General features: G+C 48.6%; 2 protein-coding genes across 3 annotated transcripts in view; one reads left to right on the top strand and one right to left on the bottom strand.

The window, feature by feature from the left end:
• Nucleotides 1–1,251: 1,251 nt before the first annotated feature.
• Nucleotides 1,252–9,027, top strand: cacng1b (calcium channel, voltage-dependent, gamma subunit 1b). The gene is made up of 4 exons (XM_026997842.2): nt 1,252–1,745; nt 5,500–5,574; nt 6,773–6,910; nt 7,276–9,027. Exons 1-4 carry the CDS (start codon nt 1,505–1,507, stop codon nt 7,506–7,508), a joined length of 687 nt encoding a protein of 228 aa, XP_026853643.1. The 5' UTR covers nt 1,252–1,504; the 3' UTR covers nt 7,509–9,027.
• Nucleotides 8,848–17,031, bottom strand: part of helz (helicase with zinc finger) — a 32,917-nt gene continuing 24,733 nt past the window's right edge. For both annotated transcript variants that reach the window (XM_035521950.1, XM_035521918.1), the window contains 9 exons: nt 16,306–16,357; nt 15,000–15,184; nt 14,026–14,236; nt 12,900–12,982; nt 12,244–12,691; nt 11,654–11,888; nt 10,886–11,366; nt 10,326–10,557; nt 8,848–9,770 (listed from right to left, as the gene is read on the bottom strand). In XM_035521950.1, the coding sequence (XP_035377843.1) occupies nt 9,412–9,770; nt 10,326–10,557; nt 10,886–11,366; nt 11,654–11,888; nt 12,244–12,691; nt 12,900–12,982; nt 14,026–14,236; nt 15,000–15,184; nt 16,306–16,357 (2,286 nt within the window). In that variant the 3' untranslated portion in view covers nt 8,848–9,411. The remainder of the gene's footprint in view (nt 9,771–10,325; nt 10,558–10,885; nt 11,367–11,653; nt 11,889–12,243; nt 12,692–12,899; nt 12,983–14,025; nt 14,237–14,999; nt 15,185–16,305; nt 16,358–17,031) is intronic.

Below are 17,031 nucleotides of genomic sequence, written 5' to 3'. Positions count from 1 at the left end.
CAATGCACTGAACGATCCTCAGCTATGTTTCCTAAACTGTAATAGATTGCACCCCAGGGTAGAAAATCTTTTTCAGTGGAAACTGTTCCATATTTGGCACATCGAGTCTTTTGATGGGGCCTCTCTATTTTCTCTGTAGAAACTGAAGGCTCTAAAAGGCTTGTCACTAAAGAAAATGGGCCAGAGGCCTACAAACTGGGCCATGGCACTTTATAAAAAGCATCAACCAAGTTGAAGGGATTTGCATAAGGAAACATTAGTGTTGATACAAGTAAGAGAGGCAAATTATGCTATTTGTACACTACATTCCACTCTAAGTGTAATCACATAGGACAGTTAATACAGATTTATTACAGAGACAACTGATTAAGGATGCTAACTGTCTGAATCCATCTGCTTTATGTTACTGTTGCTTGTTGATTCTTAAACTCCATCAATTTCATAGACAACGTATTTACCATTGTATTTTCTTTCATTTGTCTAACTTCAGTGTGAATCGGGTACAACAGAGCATCCCTAACCATTTGAGAGAAGCCAGACCAGGACTAAGACTAGCAGTCAGAGTATGTTTGTGCATGTGAGTGAGCTCCTTCGACCCTATTGACTTTCATTTTAGATCATTATCATTGGCGTTTTTCTTGCATACATCGTTTAAGACTACAGTGCTTTTGGGTGCCTCAGCCGTGACTAATAAGTAAATACTGGACAACACAGAAGAGGGGAAAGTCACAATAGTTTCCTCCTGGTGCTGCAGTATTTGGGCAGACAGGTGAAATCGGACCCCACCCCACCCCACCTCACCCCACCCCTCCCCTCCCCTATTTGGGGAAAAGTAGATCATCTTGTACAAACGCCTACTCTACTAATAAAGTCAGATTTCCCATGAGTCCCCCAGATTAAATGAGAGCTCACTATACAGGAAGTGATTAAAGTGTAACTGCCTAAGAAAAGACACAACTGTAAATGCACAGTTGCTTCACACTTAAAACAGGTATACATGAGTATATTATTTGACACTTTAAGTAAAGAATTGCTAGTATTATGCTGTTTTGTTAACCTCTGCTATCTCCATGAGACATTAGCTACTGCCAAACAGCTACAAGTGGACCTAGCTGCCCAAGAAAAGTGTCAAACAATACCGGCATGGACCTGCTTTGCCAACACAAGCAGCAGGTCGTGCTATATTGGTTAATCAACTTGTTGAGAGCACCTCACAAAGGCAGTGCACCTCACCCCCAGCCCATCACACCGAGCGCCTTCCAGGGAGGGAGAGGGAGAGGAAACTAGGGCACTGTTATCTGGCCCCTTTTTTCCAAGCTGAAGCAGAGATCTGTGGGCAGCGAGCTGCAGTGAGGAGGCTGTGGATTGCCGCGTTGAGTTTTGCATTTTCCTCATCCTGAGGCACAGTTTGTAACTTAAAAAAAAAAACAACCACAAAAAGAGAAAAAAAACAAAACAAAACAAAAGAGTTGTTTTTCCTGCTGAGTGAACGTGTCTCGCCACCATGCTGGAGGACAAGAAAACCAAGGTGAAGATCACCTTTCTGATCATCCTGGTGGGTGTCTCGTCCATGCTGGCGGCTGTGGTGACGGACCACTGGGCGGTGCTGAGCCCCAGGGTGGAGAGGCTCAACACCACCTGCGAGGCGGCACACTTTGGGCTCTGGAGGCTCTGTAAGAAGAGCATCTTCATCATGGAGGAAGACCCTCAAGGCAAGGGCTGTGGCCCCATCAGCCTTCCTGGGGGTAAGACAGAGATGACGATCATTTGCAGAGATTTTCTCATCACTCTAGACGTGGACTCACTCCACCAGTGTTAATTTAGCTAAGGGCATATCAGTGGATCTGATAATGGCAAAACGGCCAGGAAAACAGTAAACAGCATGGACGAAGAAAGTAAGAGATATGTTTTTTTTTTCCAGCCCACGAAGTGAAACCAACTACTCCATACAGTGGCTGCTCTGCGCCTCTCTCTCATTTATCTGTGCGGGCACCATCCAGACCGCAAGTTAACTGAACTCGCATTGATTTGCTGTGCATGGCATCATTTCAGCGTATATGAAACGGCTTTGTTACACTGGCGCTTTGTTGGATGTTTGAGTGTGTGTAAATGAGAAGCAGATGTTTCTGCCTGTGGCAGTTAGATCATCTCATTATCCTTTATGGTACTCTGGGGAAGAAGCGACCTCATTGTTATGTCTCAGCTCATGAGGCTGGATAAGTAGTAGAAGAAAGAAAAAATGAATCTGGATGCAGCAGCAAGGTATGATTGGGATGTTTAAAAAAGAGTCAGTTTTGTCCTCGTTCTGTTGCATGAATTGGTGCTAAATAAACATTTGGAGAAGATCCACTGTTATCTGACACGATGTTGAAGGATCTACAGCTCACACTCTATAGCAAAGCACCTGTTGATTTCATAAAGAAGTCGCAACAGATGCATGGCTGAACGCTGAGAGTGTTACAGGTATTGGCTTTTGTGCCAAATGAACGGCAGGCCAGATGATTGGGGAGATGGATAAGGGAGAGGTGAGACAGCCAATGACTATGTCAGTCACTCAGCCCAGTGTGTAAAGCAGGGCGCTGCTGGAGCCGGAACGTACACCCTCCGTCACACCTCAGGAGGTGATAAATGGGGAGCTCACGCACTTCCTGTGAGCCCAGCTGGCTGCAGGGTGCAGCAGAGTGCCCCTGGGTGTGCTGGGAGGATCTTCCCCAGGCCAGGGCACAGAGATGAAGCTGTTTCCATGGTAGCTTTCTCCTAGTGGAGCAGTGAGGGTCATGGGTGCTGTTCGTGGTTTACATACAGAGACTCTCCAGAGATACAAAACTGAAAACTATGGTCCAGCCAAGCACATCCACCTCCTAATTTAGATCATTTGCTAATATAACAAGCTGATTAGTTCAATCAAGCAGTTGGCACAGAACCCAACTGGTAACAGTGAATGATTTGGAGTGGTCCTGTAGTCAACGGTCAATAACGATGATAGGGCCTCACAGATGCATTTGAGCACAGTAGGTTTGGGGGGGAGGGGCAGATTTGGGGGAGGAGATGGGTTTGGGGGAGGAGGGTCTCCCAGCAGGCCAGATGTGATCAATTTCACACCAGCTTAGCATCCGCATGGCCTGGTGGGGGTGGGGGGGGGCACTTGATTTTGATAGACTCTCCTGCCATAAGATTGAAGCCATGAGTAAACACGTTAGCACTTAGTCAGTCACTTACCCCCTACTTCACACTTACTCATGGAGTTTCATGGCTGCATTCCCAGAGCTAGCACCAGCAGAGGGATGTTTATGTGTGTGTGAGAGAGGGTGAGTGAGAGAGAACGAGAGCAAGCGAGGGAGATCAAAGATGCAGAGAGAGGCTCTTCTAACCCTCCAGAGAATGCCAGAAGGTAACGCTTAAAGAGGCACATGAAGAAAAACGTCCACTGGAATGATAGATTACCCAGAGCAGGAGTGGAGGTAACAGTGGTAACGCTGCTCTCTCTGGAGGCTTGGCAGCACCTCTATGAAGGCCCCCATAGAAGCTTGGCTGGTGCGACCCAGATAAGAGAGCTCTTAGCAGGTTAGCTGCTTTAAAAGTGTGCTCCGTTCACATTGACCCAGAATGTCACGGTCATTCCGTGTGTGGACAAAAGAGAACTTGAGTCACGGCTTTGTCTTCAGTAGCTCTGTCCTGATCAGGTGCCCAGGAAAACAGGAAAGGCCAATGCTCACAGCAAGCTCAGTGCCAAGTGGTATGTGTGTTTACACTAATTGTTACAGGGAGGGAGTTTTAATCAAAAGTAAAAACCTAATGTGACAGCCATTGCAACCCAGTAATTGACTTCCTCCCTGGAGTAATTGTTTCTATTAACAGACCCCCCGCCCCCCCAAGGTCAATGATCGGTCCCAAAACCAGCATTGTAGCCTGTACATTTTCGCTTCACTGATCCAGGGGAAGGTGCAGGGCCAGAACCATGCGCTCCATCTTCGGTTTCAGTCACACTGTTAAACCGATCTGGGTGCCTGTGGAGCGGGGCATGTGGTGGCAGACCCACTGCAGCAGAAAATCGTCAGCGGTGACTTTTTAATCTGAGACTGATGTGAGATCAGTGGGAGACTAGACTGACGAAGCCTGGGCAGTGGATATAGAGCTCACAGAGAGATGTCAACAACCGGGAGACTGCACCCTGTCAGCTGACCACAACATGCCCACAGCACATTTTCTGCCATAATGGTTACAACGGTTTGATGATTGCAATATAGAATTGAAAAAATGAAGAAAGAAAATTGAAACAGAGTATTGAAAGGATACATATATATAAAACTTATCATATAGTTCTAACTTTATATATATATATATAAAATCTAATTTTGACTTCAAATCAAAAAGCACATCAGCCTGAAAAATATGAGTTTCATTACACCCCTAATAATTACACAAGGAATAAGAGCCCAAGGTCTTGAAACTTTATTAATGGTATATTCATACTTTGTCTCTGGTGGCACTTCCATGTTAGACCACTCTTTGTTTTCCACTAATGGAAACCACTGTTCTGTCCCAGAGCTGCCAGGTCTACTGAGTGATGAAAATCCAGAAAATCCTCAACAATAGGAGTGGTCAAATGGTTAATAAATGATACCTAAAAGCAGTGCAGTGGCCCCCTAGCCTCACTTTCCTTATTCAGCCTTAGCTAATAACACAGCTAGGCTAGAAACAGCCTGTTGCTAGGTAACCTCCGCACTGTGTGTGGGGTTTTTCCCTTTCTCCCTGTCCTTGCCCCTGACGGAGATTCTGGGTCCTGGGTAACAAACAGCTCCTCTGTTCCCCAGTTTGATTTCCCAGCTCGCGCTCGCTCGCTTTCTCTTTCTCTGGACAGAGCAAAGCAAAAGGATGTTTTATGAGTTTAATCCAACAGCAAGGTGTCAGACTATTTATGCTCCACCATAACTGGGCTCCTCTGTTGTGCCATGGGAGTCACAAAATGGAGGCATCGTCTGTGGAGTGGCCAATGGGTCATGGAATTGTATCGCCAGTGACGTGTGGTACCAGGGCATCGCGCTTTGGCCCGTGCCCCTAAGAGGGGGTCGTGTGAGGTTTGGGCCTTGGCCTCACCTCCACATTCAGCAGCAGATGTTTGGGAGCAAGATGTTTACGAATCCACTCGCGGTGGTGTTTTTGATTTTCTTGAAAGGTGAATGGGAAAGTGCTAAACCAAGCTTCTCATTTTTCTGAGGGAAATATTTTTCTCTTCAGTCTAACACACACACGGATAAACCTTATCTTGGCGTGCTGTCAACAACATGAGAATGCCTGCAGAAAATAAATGCACTGATATGCCCTCTGCCCACTATATTCACAGGCTCAGAATGCTTTGCTTGCATCTGATCTCCCAGTGCCGGTCTCGGGAGGAAATGCCAGCCAGGCTCATTGGTAGTACAAGTGCATGGTAACAACCGGTCTCGGCAGCACCTGCAATCCCTCAGCCACAATCACTGTTTTCAACTCTCATTGCAGTCAAGAACTGCTCCTACTTCAAACACTTCACGTCAGGGGAGGAGGCCGAAGTCTTCGAAGTCAAGACTCAGAAGGGTGAGTTGCCTCACACCAAGAACCATACGGACGCTGTGCATCAGTGTAGTCAGTTTTGCCGTCTCACACTGATCTGAGGCCACTCTCACTATTTTCTCCTTCTAATATTGTTAGGATTTGGGAAGGAAAAGCTGATCTTAAAACAGCATGAAATGGAAGTGTCCACCCGGAGCTGTCAAATCAGTGGGAAAGATGGAAACATGAAGGAGGGCGGAAGCACATAACTACTAAAACTCAACAAAGGACTCCAGCACATGCTGGTTTAGTTTAAACCTAGATTCTCACACTTTCTTGCATGTGTGGGCAGAAAATACATATAACAAAGCAAATTTCAAGATCCAACAAGTAAAATCCACCATTAAAATTCTCCTTCAACTGATGAAATAAATTGCCTTAAGGTGTAAACAAAATCAGATAAAGATTTGTGAAAAACACACCCTACTTGCAACCACCCACACTTCCCCCAGTTTCTTTTCATCTTTACATACATTTTTTTTCCTAATTGGACAATATTTCCAAAAATGACCCTTGCCCTCTCAGCATAACCTTTTGACCTACGCGTCACTCGTGATGTTTTTCGGACAGGTCCGCCAGGAGGCAGGGCAATCCAGTAGCTAAACACTGTTTTCCGCATGGAGACATCGGAGCTGCTCACGCCGAGCAGCTCTAGCAATTTCACGCTTCGTGGTCCAGAGCCGTCGCAGAGCTTAGGAGTGAAAAGACTCTCCTTATCTCGGGCTGACAACGTGCCGCACGCGAGATGCGACTTATTGTCACACACGCTGCATTCTCTTATCGGTTGGAGAAATGTCAATAGCCGTTCTAATGATCAATACGTCTATAGGCTATTACTAATTAATGACACATTAAATGTAGCGTCACTCTAGAGGTCAGACTGATTAGTGCTGTAATGTGAATTAGTGTGGTAATTGAAGCCATTCCCGCATAATGAAGTTTGGTCAGTACAGCAAAATGTGTGGAAATGATTTACAGCTGGTGAGATTGTGAATGAAAGCCCTAAGGACCAGTGAAGGGGGGGGGGGGGGTTTGGTGTGTTTTTTTTTTTTTTTATGAGACCCACCAGACACTGGGTGTCAGGAAAATTTGCCTTTCATGCAAAACTCCTTTTCAGACAATATAACCAAATCAGAGGGCCATTATATGCTAAGACTGACTGCAGTGAAATTTCACATTTCAGAGTACAACATCTCAGCAGCTGCCATAGCCATCTTTAGCCTGGCCTTCATGACCTTGGGGAGCCTGTGTCTCTTGGGGGCCTTTGGGAAAGGAAGAGACTACCTGCTGAGACCTGCCGGAATGTTCTTCGCCTTCGCAGGTGAGACCTGTGCTAGATTTCTTACACTTTCCTCATAAAAGTTAAAATGACTCCACAGCCAAGTTCCTCCTGAAGGCCAGAACCATTGGCATGTTGTGGCAAGTCGAAAGTTACCTACAAAGAATATACAAAAAGGTTTGAGATGGTTGGAAAGGTTTCTGCATTGTACAGGTATATAGTAAAAGACAGCACATAGGTCAGAGAGCACTTGTAGGTCAGCAGACAAAACAGGATCCGTTTATCAGTTATACAGAAGAGGACAGAGTGTTGTAATTCAATAAGTTCTGATCCATATTCTGGAATGCCGAGAAACTCTCGCAAACCACTTCTCTGCTCCTGTGACGTATGCACGCCCTTGTCTTCAGGCCTCTGCACGGTTATTTCAGTGGAGGTCATGAGGCAGTCGGTCAAGCGCATGATCGACAGCGACGAAACCATCTGGATCGAGTACTACTACTCATGGTCCTTCGCTTGCGCCTGCGCTGCCTTCATCCTTCTCTTCCTCAGTGGAATCAGCCTGCTCGTCATCTCCATGCCTCACATGCCACGGAACCCGTGGGAGACCTGCATGGATGCCGAACCCGAGCCGGCTGACTAGCAGTGCGCCTTGGCCACAGAGTCCGCGGCCTGCAGTAAAAACGCATGACACAGCCAAGCGTGGCATCCGTGGTAACACGCAAGGAGCAAGATGCATCGCCACGTCAGTAACACTTTACTTAGACATAGGGGTTTATAACGCATTGATTTTATATGCCGTTATTCTGTTCTCTAAATGCAAACGCATTTATGCTTAAAGAGGTTAAGTCTACTGTTCAACATACTTATAGACTTATAAACCTAAAAGAAACGTTCAACCTAACCCTAGAATTTCGATATACGACACCTTTTCGGTTAAGACGGTTAAAGAGAATTATTGCAGATTATTATATTGTGGATGGAATATTCTTTAGAGAAGTGAAGCATAACTGAATATAAATATGCGGTTTTTTTTCAATTCCCTCCTTCTCTCATTATTCCTTTAGATACTTTGACATTTTAGTAAAGCTTTTTAATTTAGGAAAATTAAGTTTGTTCTGTATAAACGCTTCACAATATTACATATTATTACATAACATGCGACTGTAAAGTTCAAATCTCTGTAATAAAACGCCCTGCCTCTTGACGCCAAGTGTTGAGGCGACAGGAGCTGTGTATAAGCAGGCCTTCCCTGTAAACAGAGCTGCTTTTCCAAAACATTGTTTAGCTTTACGTGGACCCACTCGCCGGAAAATTAATGTTTGGCCTCTCTCCGACGAGCCAGGGCGCACACACGTAATGGATGGAGACCCTGCGGTCCTCGCAGGTGAGAATGAAAGGGCCAACTCTTACGGCAACGGAAACAAGACCGTCCTAATTACACTCACTAGTGAGCGGCCAGGGTCGAGGTCTCCTAGAACCCAGCTAGAAACGGAGCAGAATTGTGCGTGATTTCGCGACGATCTGTTTTCTCTGTTGCAGTTATTTTTAGTGAAAATAGCACGAGTTGTTAATGCATTTTACATAAACGCCCATCCTCATTTACAATCTGTGGCATTTACTTCATATAGCGCTATTGTGGCGGAACTCTTAAGGAAAAACGACACGTACGTACTGCAGAATGCTTTTTTTTGTCATGCTTTTGAGTTTTGTCCAAAAGGAAATCTTCCGCAGGTCCAACTTTTCCAAGCTCCGCCAGGACAGGCTAAAGCTAAAGTCGACATTTTAAACACGGCAAATCAGCTTTCACCAACAGCAAACCCCAAAGGAGCACCTGTACATTCAGCAGATCATCAGACTATACGCACAGACAACATACTGATAATCTCTCCTCCGTCACATCCAATAGACATGATGGCTTTATTCTCAAACGAGAGGGTGAAGGCGAGTCGCTATTGGAAACGAAGCACAGGGCACACTCATCTCTTTAATTCCTTTATTCATATGTACAGTTTGAGAAAAAGCTTGTCTACAGCTATACAACTTTTTATATTTTTGTCGGAGTTGGTTCACCACTCAGCTGCTGGCACGAGAAAACACACCAATAATGATTAAGGAACTCATAAAAAAAGCCAGCTGGGAAAAATGTTTAAAAAAAAAAATCACTTCAACAAGTTTACTTCTGACAGTAAATGCAAAGAGAGCAGACATAATTAGAGGGAAAGAAAGACAGGCAGCTAAGTGGTCAAGCAATTCACCGTGTTTTTAAAAATCTTTTTGTGTTTTGTTTCATAAATTTTTGTGTGTTTTTCTTCAACATTTTGGTATTTCTTGATATATATATGCTGATTTTTGTTTGTAAAACCACAGATTTCAAACTGTAAAAGAACCAACTAACTAAAGTAAGTAAAAAATAATAAAACGCAAAAGTCTAACTATACGACAAAATCAAAAGACATTTTTTGTTGTTGATTTTTTTCCGATTGTTATTCTATTTTTTTAATCGTTTTCACTTAAACAGGTGTATATATTTCATATATATTTACTTATTTAAAATATGAGTAATAGCCATTGCTACCATTTGAACTCCCTATGCTAAGGTCTTGTAACAGAGAGATAGGGTCGCTGTTCTTTTTGGCCTGCTCGGGCGTGGGACGGGGCTTGGGGGGGGCTCGGAGCGCGCTGGCGTAGGACATGGTGGGAGCCTTGGAGTGGCTGGGGACCTGGGGGCCACCACCTGGGCTGGTGCTGCCCCCTCCTCCAGGGTCCGGCGGGGTCTGCTTAGTTGGCAGGAGGGGTGGGAACTGTCCGTGTTGCTGGAGAGACGTGAGGCTGGCGGGGTGGGTAGGCTGATGCACACACTCGGCCTGGCTGTGCTCCTCCACAGCGTTCATCGCCTTAGAAACTGAAAAGAGGACCAGTGCACATCCTTACAGGCAATGGTAAGCTGTTCGGTCATGGGTTCAGAGTAAAAAAATAATAATTAAATCAAATTCTGTATCAACGTCTGCTGACTTGGTAATTACATCTGGTTTGAGTCCAAGTAAAAGCAATTTCCATGTACATCTAGTGAGATAGAAATAAAATTGAGTTCCCAAGTCATTTTATTTCTACTGAGCACTTGAAAAAACATGCAATTTCTTTAAAACATCTGCATGACCTTCATAGCTAGCACTGCAGTCTACTGCCACATACTGCACAAAGGTGAACATTTGATAAACACACCTGAAAAGGCTGCAATATCTAACCTACACTGTCTTGACTGTGAATGCCTCTGTACATACACAAATATGGGAGAAAATCCACGACCCTTTCAGTATGCTCCCAGCCTCTCTCTCCGCACGCTCATTTCCGAGGCGCCAGGTGTCCGCCTCAAAGCAACACGCTATATTGCACTCCTGCAAATGATGATTAAAAAAGAATAACCTAGCAAAAGGACAGGAGCTTGTGTGAAACTCACCTAAAATGTCCCTGTGAGGGACGAGGTGGCTCGCTCCATTGCATGGAATGTTGTGGAGAGGAGCGTGGTCTGGGTTGGGTCCAGGCCACAGGTCTGCTGGGGGGTATCTGTAGGAGGCCGAGGGCTGGTCCTGAGGGTCCTTACACTGGACCACGCTCTCCACGTACGGCTGGGGAGAGCTGGAAGAGATGCGTCTCTGGTACAGGGGCCGACCGGGCCCTCGCGGTTCATACTGAAAGAGAGGAAGAGGAGGGAGAGGAGGGGAGGGGGAGGAGCAAGATCGACTTTCACAAACTTCACTGGCAGAGTGGGTTTTGTTTTTTTTTTTGCTGCATGTTTTACTTGTCTTATTGTTGTCTATGGGTTCAAAGGCAATTAAAATAAAAACCACATTAAAAAAAAACCAAAACAAAACAACCACAAAAACTACTTTACAGCATTTCCAGTGAAGGGAGATGAAACAGAATTTCTTAGTAGACTAAATAAGTTGCACCCTATGTACCATATGTCCAACAGGAATCAATCTGGTTAAGTGAACCGCAGGGACTGGGCCACCTCACCTCTTCTACACTGTGCAGGGCGCTCTGAGGGGCCTGGAGCTGCTTCTGCTGCTGGTGCTGCAAGTGTGCAAGGGGGCCCTGCTCCTGCCGCGGGCCCAGGGCGTGCAGGCCAAAGGGCAGCGGTGGGCCCAGCACAGGGCTCTGCTGCAGGCCACCGTGTGGCCAGTGGGCCTCGGGGAGGAGGTACTTGATGGGCAGGCTGCCTGCTGCATTCTCGGGGGGCAGCGAGAAGGCAGCCTGGCCAAAGGTGGCCTGGTGCTGGTGGTAGGGGAGCTCCCGGCCGCTCTCCGGGTAGGGGAAGGCGCCTGGGACGGGCGCGTGGTTGTGCGCAGCAGAGGGCGAGGGTGGCTCGCCGGGGCTACGGGGCTGCTGCTGCGCCTGCCGGTACTGCAGGAGGCGGGACTGAGGGGGGGGCATGTCGGCACCGTCGCGCTGCTCGCACGGCTCCTGGGGAAGCATCTCACGCAGCAGACCAGGGAACCTACAGACGAGAGGGAGGGAGCGGCGTTCCAAGCCGGATTCGAAAAAGAAAATGAGAGGACATGGCAGGAATTGACAGACTCTCCATCAGTAACAACACGTTAGTTTCAACGTACTTACTTAATAACATGCCTTAAGATTAAAAAATTAAGTAATAGACCTTCATTAGAAGAGCCTATGGTAGCCTAATATATCATAGATGGTTCTACGTCTCTGTCACAAACCAAACTACTGTTCACTCAAACCATAGTGAACAGCCTTAAGGTTCACAGCGGAGCTCCGACTCACCTGGGCATGGCTGGGCGGGGCTCGTCCTCGGCGGCCGGGCCTAGGCCCCAGTTGGCTCGGAGCAGCTGCTGGGGCAGTCGCAGGCCTGGCTGGCCCAGGTGAGCCAGCTGCTGAGCCAGGGGGAACGGTGGCACAGCACCCTGGAGAAAGGGCCCCGGCTCGGCCCACTGACCCAGGCGCGCTGCCTGCTGCTGCTGGGTGGTCAGAGGGTCCAGCCCCGAGCAGCTCTGGCCATCTACAAACACATATCACAGAGACGATCAGGCTGAGCGGCGGGGGTGAAGAAGCACATGGGTGAAAGCACAGGCGGTCTTCAGTCACGCTGCTACCAGGAAAAACTGTCTGGCAGCGTTAAGAAAAACCCACATTACACACATTATACAGTACGTAGACTGCACAAAGTAGCACAATCCTCCTTCATCAACACTCAAATGCGACTTAAATGCAAAACGGCCATGCATCAGCACTTCCTGAATGGCTTCTGATAAAAATGGAATTTAAACAGAAACAAAGTGCACTTTGTATATAATAAAAGACATTTAAAACAATGCAATCGATGCCTGGAAGTGGGGAGACGAGCGCAAACGTACCCAGCGTCTCCCCCAGCAGAGAGTCCAGACTCTCTTCCCCGAAGCTGTTGAGGCGCATGGGCTGGTGCTGCTGGGGCTGGTGCTGCAAGCCCCTCACCGCACCCTTCAGCTCCTCGGGCACGCCGCCTGCCAGGCCCTCGCTCCCCTCCAGGCCCTCCAGGCCCGGCGACTGCAGGCCACGCTGGCCCAGTGGGTGGCCGCCGAAGAAGGAGGCGGGGAAAGCGGCGGCCGGCTGCTGGGGCTGCACGCGGAGAGCGGGCCGAGGGAGGCCGTACTGCTGCGCGAAGGGGCCGGCGGTGGGGGGCGGCGCAAAGCCTGGGTGGGGTGGGGCCAGGTGGAAGCCGAGCGAGCGCTGGGCGGGCGGCTCCTTGCGCAGGAGCCGGCCGGTAGGGAAGCCCAAGCCGGCGTGCGTCTCTGGGCTCTTGTTCTGAACAGGCTCGGGGTCTCCCTGTGGAGGAGGGTACCCATGACAAGACTCAGAAGCAGTGGCAGCATTACGTTCCTGTCTGACAGCCCAGATGATTTTTACCCCACATGGAAGATGTCTTTATATACTTTGATGAGAAAAGTCTAAGAAGCAGAAGGTGCAGAAGAAGAGCCATGTACCCAACAAAACTCTTAGCCATCTAACAGCGGGTGGCGGAGTAGAGCGCTACCTGTTTCTCCTTCAGCTCTGAGGCTTTCCTTTCAGGTGTTAGCAGCCTGCTATGCTCCACTTTCCCATTAATGTCAACCTTCCCTGTAAGGAGGAAGTATAGCACAACAGTACATTAGAGCCCCAATCCAGCCCCTTACCACCGCGCCATGTGCCTTTAAGGCAGCGGAAGCTCTGCCAAACGAGCTGAACGCCACGGTACGCTTTTACATCAACACCGGACCGCAGCATTCCCAGGAGCACGGCTTTCCTTTTCCAAGCATCGGACCTTTTTTGTTTGTGGAATAACTGTAAATACCATTTATGTGCAATTGGTCAGACTGTGCAACCCGCGTTTAGGACTATTTGTGCTAAAATCGAACAATGCTGTGGACCGCTCAGGTGTTTGAAATGGAAAACGCTCCCTTTAGGAGGTTAGAGGAGAGCAAAGCTTTCCAGCACGCCATTGTTGGGCAGCTCATCAGAGCCGCATCAGCTAGCCCACTCTCCGTGGCTTTTGGGTGGTTGAAGTAGGCTACAGCCTCCTGCTCTGAAAGCTCACTCAACGCAAGCACCTTATGTAAGCCACATTATCACGCCCCCTCCGACGTGCATTCCGAGCCTGTGGCGCACTGGTTCATTTCCGGCAAGTAGCTGGGTACATTCGTGCAGACCGGGCTGTCTATGCGGCGGTCTGTTCACCCAGCTTTCACTCTGTTCCCTTTCCGCGTGGCCCCCACGAGACGCTACAACAGCCCCGCACTGTACACCGCTGCTGGAGAACAAGTCCAGTGCAGAGCAGGGCTGCATGATTGGCCACAGACATGGCAACTACGCTGCTGGATACTGAAACCGCAATGTGCCTCGCAGCGTGTTAGGAAAGAAAACTGAGGAATGCTTGCTGTTACGTGGTTGAAATGTTAGCTTGCATTATTCTGAGCAAAATTATCATTTGTTTGTCTGATGATGTGTTTCATCAAAACACCCACAGAACACTCATCTAGACCAGCTGAAAAATTAGAGAACACGCAGTAAAAAAAAAAACGCTGTAATCTCATTTGCAAGTTGATACAGGATTGGTACTGCAAAGGCCAATATCGCAATAATAATTGACATATTTTGTACAGCCCTAGAGGAGAGCATGGTACCGTTGGCGCCAGGCTCCTGCAGCAGCTCCTTGTCAGGGGCGGGGGGCTGTCCGAGGCCCATGGCGGAGGGTTGGCCCAGACCGTAGAGCACGGGAGACGCCCGGCTGGCAGCTGCGGGCCGCAGGTTCAGGTTATAGGCGGCCATTGCTGCCTGGTGACTCATTATGCGAGGGTCCATGGCAAAGCGCCCCTGGTAGCCCGGCCAAGGCAGCTGGAGAAGCACGCCATAGGAAGAGGGAAAGGAAGAAATAATTCATCACATTACATTTGCTTTTTATTCAATGATTTATGCACGTATTACCTATTGTGAGACTATGGCCACATAAGAGCAGTGATGGCTAATTAGAATACATTAAAATAAAAAAAAATTAAAAACACCATAGAACCTATGGGCTTAAAAGGGTGAAGAATGCTCCTTTTTAGGGAATACTTCCTACAGGATTTAAATAACAGATAGATTTCTTTTTGAGACCAATCTGTTATAAAGATCAACCACTCAGGTGATATCACCAATATCCTATCCACTGCTATCCGTTGGGCTGAGGTTTTGTTTATTTTTTTTGGGGGGGGGGGGGGGGGGGGGGGGGGGTCACCACAAATGTCAATCAAGTAGCTTGCAAGCATGTTTGAGTAAGCAAGCCTCCATGACGTATTTGCCAACAAGGTCGTTAGCTGTCCATCACACACAGCGGCTCTGGGAAAAGTAAGTAACTGAACAGAGAGTGGTGGGAGGGCTCCAGTTGCTGTTTACCCTCACTTACACATGCAGTTAGTTTCTGGTTCATTAACACTGACCAGACATCCATGAAGGAGCCCATACAGCTCCAACTGCCCATTCTGTTCAACCAGGAGGCCCAGCAAAATGGTGCTCAGAAACCTATGCTCTAAAGAAAAGGAACCCCCTTCTTCTATCCATCTTGATTAACACATGCCCACCTCCACCCCATCCCCAAGTCCAGCTGTCGTGCTCTCACCGGCAGAGGCATGGGCATGACCACGTTGCCCCCGTAGACGGCAGGCACGTACAGGATGCTGGCTCCCGTGTGGGGGTCGATGCGCTGCACGGGGCTGGGTGACTTGCCGGTGGTCGGCGCACCTCCTCCGGGCGGGGTGAAGGCCTGGATGGGGTTCCCCATCAGCACGGTGGCGCTCGGCTGAACTGGAGACACGGGGAGAGAATGGTGAACTGAGTGCGGAGAGGGCAAAGCACACTGACTCACAAAGTGCAGAGGTCAACGTATGCAGAGCTGGTTGCTAATGGCTATGGCTGATGCTTAGCAGGGGAACAAGCAACAGCAGAAGGGTTGGGAATGCATCCTGTTACAATGCTGTTTTGGGATGTGGCTTTTACTACAACTGAAGCCCATTTTTTGGATGCAAAATTCTTGGAGCCTAAAGGCCTTCACATATTCAACTGGTTTTATCCAGGTACGGCTGCTTGAGAGATAAATATGGCTAATAAAAAACCAGAAAAAGACTTAATGACAGTGGGGAAGAAGGGTGAGCAAGCCAACATTTCCAAATGAGCCGCAGCATGTCTGACAGTCAGCCAGCATTTAGGGAAGATGAAATCAATTTGACATTTGAACTGAATTTCCAATGTAAAATTCACTGTGAAAACTCTAGCTGACAGGATCTCGTGATGTCCCATGACCACCTCGCACACACCCCATTTACTAGAACCCCTCACAGCAATCCAGGGTAACTGGGAGCAAACTGGAGTGAGTGGGACATGTTGCAGGGCCAGCGTTGGGACTGGATGGAAGCGTTCTCCCTTTTCCCTTTGACTGGCCTCACCACACTCTGCCCAGCCTGAATGACTGAATGACAAAACAAGCTCCTCCCACCCCCTTTCTCCAACTCAAAGACTGCTTGAGCAGCGATCTGCAAGCCTAATGACCCTGGTTTGCAGGGGCAGTGTTTGCAAACCCCCCCCTGTAAATGATATCGAGCACAGCCCCCACCCCCCCAAGCCATTATTGGAAGACAGAGGGGACAGACCCCCTACCTGGCCACTAATCCCTTTTCTCGACCTTGCACAAAAGTCACCAGGCTAATAGTTTCCAATACATGCCAGGTGATCCTACGAGCAAAACATCGAACATCTATATTTGTCCTACACTGGCTACCGGCTTTCTTACGACATGGCAATGATTCAGAGAGTGCCATTATCTGAACAGTAGAGCTTGATGGGCCGCAGTGATGGTCCAGCCTGAGTGGTGGCTTGGTCAGTACAGGTCAGTCGACACAGGATGAAAGGTGAGAGTCAGACCCACTTACCGAAGCCTTCCGGAGGGAAGTGCTCCGAGTGATTGGCAAGCTGTCCTTTCGCCTGTGGAGAGAAGAAGGAGGCATGAGTGAATGCTGGAGACAGGGAGGGGGTGTCTGCCTCCGGGCCCTGTATCTGTCAACGTAGGCTGGGTACCGGGGCTGACAGCACGGGGGAGGGTTGGGGCTTCCACATCCAGCTTGCTGAAAATAACCAGCAGTGAGCGTAGCGGCAGGAAGCGAGTCGCTACAGGGCACACCGGTTTGTCCAAATCATTGTCTTCCTCCCACGCAGCTGGGTAATCCTTGTCGTGGTGGAGGAAAGGACTCGCTAAATGGGAGGTGGGGAAGGGGGGCTTGAGGTTAGAGAAGATGACTAGAAGGTAAAGGAGAAGCATGGGTGAAGGACCAGCCAGAGACTGGAAGCCTCTTTCAGCAGCGTACACGCCCAGCAACCCCACTCTGAAAGGCACACACACAGAGGGGTCTCCAATTGAAGGGGGCTCTCGGGGGCTTCCCGAACCAGAGCCCACTGATGTCAACCGCATGCTACGGGAAGATGTTGCAAGGGCGTCGGCGGCCCCGCCCGCGGCCCAGCAGCTACGGCCATTGCGCAGGGGTCGGCGTCGCTGGAAAAGTCAACTGCATGACTGCCGTTTGCGGATATCATCCTTCGCCATTTCAATGGGCCAATCATGCCTGGAGCATACCACTGCAGCTCTAAAATTAGAGCACGTA

This window comes from Electrophorus electricus, chromosome 1 (assembly GCF_013358815.1).
Source record: "Electrophorus electricus isolate fEleEle1 chromosome 1, fEleEle1.pri, whole genome shotgun sequence".
NCBI lineage: Eukaryota > Metazoa > Chordata > Actinopteri > Gymnotiformes > Gymnotidae > Electrophorus > Electrophorus electricus.
This window is presented reverse-complemented; position numbering and strand designations above follow the sequence as displayed.

Coding starts and splice junctions, on each gene's coding strand:
- cacng1b (XM_026997842.2), top strand. CDS start 1,505: ATGCTGGAGGACAAGAAAACCAAGGTGAAGATCACCTTTCTGATCATC. Junction 1,746..5,499: donor CCCCATCAGCCTTCCTGGGG/GTAAGACAGAGA, acceptor CTCTCATTGCAG/TCAAGAACTGCTCCTACTTC. Junction 6,911..7,275: donor AATGTTCTTCGCCTTCGCAG/GTGAGACCTGTG, acceptor CCTTGTCTTCAG/GCCTCTGCACGGTTATTTCA.